Source organism: Osmerus mordax, chromosome 19, assembly GCF_038355195.1.
Source record: "Osmerus mordax isolate fOsmMor3 chromosome 19, fOsmMor3.pri, whole genome shotgun sequence".
NCBI lineage: Eukaryota > Metazoa > Chordata > Actinopteri > Osmeriformes > Osmeridae > Osmerus > Osmerus mordax.
Genome location: NC_090068.1, coordinates 14,021,905 through 14,027,917, shown reverse-complemented (window position 1 = coordinate 14,027,917; position 6,013 = coordinate 14,021,905). Strand labels below are relative to the sequence as shown.

Here is a 6,013-nt window from a genome sequence, read left to right as displayed (position 1 = left end):
GCAACGTGAAAGGTGTGCATATGTTGTCCCTCGTCACCTTCGAGCGCATGTATCTTGACGCTGTTCTAAGCCAGAGATCTCCATCGATGTGGACAGAATTACGTTTTTATGACATAAATATTCTAGCGCTCAGTAGCTTTGCTGTCATAGTCCTTTTAAACCCTCACACTGATTTGTTAAATATTAACTATCTGAAAAATACACACCTGTTGCATTTGTTCATATCTTCATTTGGAACTATGACATATGTAGTGATGTAAGGTTTGATGAATAGAGGCAATGCCCTCTTCTGACCCTGCTACAGTAACTGCATCTTGTGCAACTTGAACATCTATAGCTGCATCCCTCCTCCATCTTCATAGGCCAACACGTACTTCAGCGTTATAACACGATACGTTTTCATGCAACGCCGCTTCAACATTGTAAACTAATCAAATCGGTCATAACACTGGCATCGGCACGTTATGACCAATAGGGGGGATTGGTTTACAAGACTCTCATAGGCGGGGTTTGTGTGTTGACGTCAATTGGATTGGGTGACGAGGCCACGCCCCGCCCCGGCAGGCTAGGGGAGGGTGAGCTGGCGGGGAGGGAGCGAGCCTGCGCTGCCCCACGTGTGACGATTCCGTTCCCGGCTCAGTCAGTAATATTCTCATAGCGGGGCTTTGCATAGCTTCTGCCGTGTCTGTGTGTGTCTGTTACTGTAGTTACTGCCTATAGTTTGGTTAGATATGGAAGGAGACGGGAGTCAAGCCACATCTGGAAGCCCAAATGATTCACAACATGACCCGGGGTAAGATTAAAATAAAAAATAACATTATTTTATGGATATAATTTTTCATGTTAGACATTCTGCCGGGACAGTGTGAGCTCCGTGCTAGATCAGTTCAGCTCGCAGAACGCGAACTGAATCGGCAGTCCTTCCGGATGCAGTTAGTAAGAGCTCCAGCCTTGCTGTGACAGACTACTGTGTCAAGGCTGGCCTCCCTCTTTATCGAGATACATTAACGCTGTTCAGCGAACGTGTTTTGCTTCTTTCTATCCATTAAGATCGCTTTTATAAGTAGTTACACGTCAAAATGGCCGATCTGACATCTGGACTCACTTCTACTGTGTTTTCTTCTTACAGTAAAATGTTTATCGGTGGGCTCAGCTGGCAGACTTCGCCAGGTGAGACAATAATGTTCTTGTATGTATGTTTGCTGTGGTTTTGCTGCTGTATTCCGGTCGTGGCTGTCCAGTCGGCTTGCTGTGTGTGCAGCGCTGTATGGGATATGTGGAGTGCCTCCGTGTGCGCGCGAGGTTATTTTTGATTTCCAATCAACTGAAGTCCTCTATTCGACCCCTACATGTATCACGGGGAATTTTTGTATCACACTGAAAATAGTATGACGATCATTTGTTGTTGACTAATTACCTGATATATTCCTTCTATTCACAGACAGTCTTAGAGACTATTTTAGCAAATTCGGAGAGATTAGAGAATGTATGGTGATGAGAGACCCCACGACAAAACGTTCCAGGTGAAATGTTGTTTTACTGTTTACTGTTACTGTTCATCAAATGACTGTCCATGCCTCGATTTAAGCCAGCCTGTGTCCCGTGTTGTACAGACAGATAAGCTGAGAAGATATCTGCAGCTAAACAGTAGCTCGCTGTAAAACTGCGGGCGATTGCAATTTGACATTGACTTTGGGACTGCACTGCTCTGTGTTGTAGTGTACCCTCTCCTTTAAATTAGCATACGTCAATAATTATTGCAATCAGTGCCTTCAACCTTACAAATATTGGGCAAGATATAAGTATGATTTACTAGTGTTTATTAAGGCAAGCAGAACATGTTGAGTCATTTAAGATGTAAAAAATATATAATACACTGTCATAAATAATTGAAATGATAATGATCTGTGTTCTTAAGAAGTCTCAGAACATGTGTTTTAACGTTTTTCTCCTGTGCTCTGTGTTGCAGAGGGTTTGGGTTCGTTACATTTGCAGACGCGACCAGTGTAGATAAGGTCTTAGCTCAACCACACCACGAATTAGATTCAAAGACGGTAAGTACATTTAAATTATCATCCCACTTTCATGTGTCTGATACCTTCATTTAAGTCTCTGATCACTTGTCATCGTATCAGCGAGACTGCTGGCCTTGTTTCGTGGCACTCATCATATGTTAAATGTCTGTTTGCACCTGTCTTAACAACAGTGTTTCTGGGGGTAGAACAGGTTGGCTGCAAGTTGCAAATTTGCATCAACCGAGTACAGTGCGAGCATATGGCCCCTGTCAGTTCAGAAAAATCTGAATATCTGAATATCATGTAATTGTGTAATTTACATGTTAATGTATTTGACTTCCCCATGCCCACCTCCCTCTCAGGATGAAGGAGCTATGTGCTGAAACAGACTGTTGATAGTCAGTTGATCTCAGACCGTTGATGCGAAACACCGCTATCCTCGGGGGTGAACCTGCTGTGGGATGACTCCTCCCCCTGTCCCTTCTGACTCCTCCCCCTGTCCCTTCTGACTCCTCCCCCTGTCCCTTCTGACTCCTCCCCCTGTCCCTTCTGACTCCTCCCCCTGTCCCTTCTGACTCCTCCCCCTGTCCCTTCTCATGTGATGGTGCCACATGTGCACACACACACATACTGTACTAACATACTGTCAGACATGTTCCCTTCACACGGCGAGCTAATACACATCCCTCTAACCAGAGACCGACAACATTCTAGTGGATTGCATTACCACTATGTGAGGTGTGTGTGTGGTAGCAAAGATATATGAACTAATTAAAAGTTGTCTGAAATGCATTGTTATGTAAAACCATTACTTGACAGTGAAGATTACAATGGGAAAATCATGTGGCTTTTATTTGCGAATATTACAATTTATACATCTAAACACTTATAATGTAGCTTTTTCATAATTGCTACATATCTACAAACCTCAATGTGGTTCTTTTATTAGAATATTATGAATCATCACAACCTTTTCAATCACTGATTTGTCCTCATCCATTCATTCATCAACACAATAGTACCATTTTATCCTTCCACTGGAAACATTTAACTATTGTGTTGTTCTCCAGTTCTTTCAAATCTGGCGCTAGATGAATAATTAAACATGTCAGTAATTTCAGAGGAGCTGTCTGTGTAGTGTTGAATAAGACAGTGTTCAGATGAAATCATATTTGTCAGAAATGTATCCTCTGCGTGTGGTGATACCAGCCACACTCTCACGGCTCACTGCAAACGGAACAGAAGACAAGGAAATAAACACTTTGTTTTACAGCAAAGGAAAAAATAATTGTTCACATACTGGAATGTGTCGCTCAGATATATTTGGGAAAGTCAAACGTATTGTACTTGAGCAGGCAGTCTGCAATTACGGTGGAGGGGGTGGAGGAGGGCTGTAGGAGCCGCTAACTTGTTGCGCGTCTGTCCTGAGCTGATTGGTGAGTCGCTGGAGAGTGCTTGTGAAAGCTTTCCGTTTTTATCTTGATGCTTGAAAGTGAAAGAGGAGCGAGTTCATGTTTTGAATGTTATAATAGGAAACTAACACCTGCAAGCTGCTGCAGACGATCTTTAGTTGAACACAGAGGGAAGGAACCACAGAGCGTGCTCCACACACACACGCACACACACACGCACACACACACGCACACACACACAGATGTTTTCTCCTTATGCATAGATTAGGATACATGAATAAGAGTAAATTAGTGATTGCTTACATACATGTCTATATTGTATTTCTCTGTATACAAAACCAGTATGAACGTATTGAGTTAATTTATATGAGTTGGGGAAACTTGACAGAGAACCTGTGCTCTGTATGCAGATCTCTGCATAGCTGTCCTTCCTTTCTGGAGTGTATAAGGGTGTACAGCAGTTGGTTATTGACATGTGTGACTGCTGTACCCAGGTTCCTCTCTAGAGACACTGGTGACACTACAGATTCAGGAGCATGTAATAAGCCTTAGTTAGCAGGTCATAAGGCCCTCGTTAACCATCCTACGTCTTAATAACAAATATGAATGTTAACGAGGGCCTTATGACCTATTAACTAAGGCTCTTTACAAGCAGCGGAGAGGAGAGGAGAGAGCTAAAGAATGGTCCCATCATCACTGAGACTCACTGGAATCGACATTTGATCGCTCCTGGCGGGCCGTTGTTGCTAAGAAACCCCCCCCCCCTCCCCGGGTCTGGACCTGCGGGTGACGGGGTGACCGGGCCTCTTATTAGACCCTGAGCAGGTGTCCTTGTCTGCCGGCTGATACGACCCACTGCTACCTGCGTGTCTGACCCCTTTCCATGCCACCGACTCTGTCTTGTTAAGTATCCTGATGTGTCTAAAACATTGAGTTTATTTACATTTTATTTTTTTGGAAGCATTACCATTTCCCTCCTGTGCTTGTTGATGATGGTGTGTTTCTGTCGAGGTGATTTGTGAGGTGAGGGAGGTGTTGAGTGTTCGGAGCAGAACAGTTTGATGCTTGAACAGATCTGCTGCCACCTTATGTGGTGACCTTGATTGGATTTAATTAGGCTGGCTGGAGTTGGGATGCCTGTAAACATGCTGGCTCTTGTTAGACAGCAGGTCACACACCAGTGAATGATACAGATTGGGCTGGAGTCTGAAATCAGGATCAGCCATATACTATGTACCGTTGAGATTCATTTTCAGAGCTGGAGGTTTAAGTAAGAGCAAACTGTTGAGAAAACACGCATGCCGTCCTAATCAACAATGTAATTAAAGTGAAATTAAATTTGAAAGAAACCATGATAATGTTCCACCTTGGTTTCTGACAATTTTCTTTTTCTTTCAAGTGGGTTCATAATCAAATCTATTTTTGATCCTGTGCATGTAGCTGCTTGTTTGGAGTGACGTTGTGATGAACAGCTCTGAAGGCGGAATATTATGCTACTCTTGGATCAGAAAATCTACTTTGGTTTGCAAGGAGATACATTCTCGCATTATATCCACCTCAAAACACGATCCCATAGTGAAATAACACAAACCATGAACTGATTAGTTTGTGATTTAGGCTACGTCCTTGGGATGTAGTAGCCTATGGCGTTATCAGACGATTAAGAATTATTCGTCCTCTTGCGTGGATGCCATTTGAGACATCGAGCACATATTTGCTTTTATCGTGGACGTAGGTACGATATGATCACAGCGGACTGGAGATATTGTTGAGCCCTTCTTGATTGGCCTGGTTTCCTCTGGTACTGACAACAGCTCTCAGCCTGGGATGAGCATCAGTGGAGACATATGGTTAAGGACAGCCTGGGGCTTCCTACAATCCTAGCACACATGGCAGCAATTCAGAACTTTTTTTTTTTATTCTCGAATTTTTACAATACCTCATGTTCCATTTGAAGACGGTTACGTTTGTATCTGTCGCGGGGGATAATATGAGGAACGATCCTGAAATCATTGAGAGCTTGTTATGATGTGAAGAGAAAGAGGTCATTCTCTGTGTCCAGGTTCAGACATGTTCCAGATGAGACGAGCTGATAAATAACTCTTTTTCATTTGTCGCAAGACAAAGGTAGCCTATTTTGTTCTGAGACACATCCAGCCATTACAGAATGACCCCTGGCCAACCCCTTGTTTGCTATTTTGATGTAGTGGTTTCAAAAGACTGGATATCTGTTTGAGGCGAGGGGAGAGAAAGCAGGAGAAGAAAGGCCTTTAGAGAGAGGAGCAGCTGGTCTAGAGAAATCTAACCCTCCCTCTGTCAGATATCAATTGAAAGTAATGTCAGCTGTGAGCTCACCTCCAGCATGCCCTTGTTTGTTCGCGTCTAGCTGTCTTGGTTGATCATGCGCTCGTCTCGTGTACAGGACTGTGTCAATTTCGTCAGCCTATTACTGTACATGTGAAGATGTTCCCTGTTGCTCTGACCTGTGAAGCACCGTGAAAAATAAGAGCGAGTCTGACATGGATGTAATGCAATCTAATATTAGTAACGATACCCCGAACTTTGAACTCTTCTAGCAGGTTTCGG

General features: G+C 43.4%; 1 protein-coding gene across 1 annotated transcript; it reads left to right on the top strand.

The window, feature by feature from the left end:
• The first annotated feature begins 673 nt into the window (after window positions 1–673).
• On the top strand, window positions 674–3,287 carry LOC136963458 (RNA-binding protein Musashi homolog 2-like). Its single transcript, XM_067257601.1, has 5 exons — window positions 674–793; window positions 1,130–1,170; window positions 1,442–1,523; window positions 1,970–2,054; window positions 2,378–3,287. Exons 1-5 carry the CDS (start codon window positions 732–734, stop codon window positions 2,396–2,398), a joined length of 291 nt encoding a protein of 96 aa, XP_067113702.1. The 5' UTR covers window positions 674–731; the 3' UTR covers window positions 2,399–3,287.
• Window positions 3,288–6,013: the final 2,726 nt, after the last annotated feature.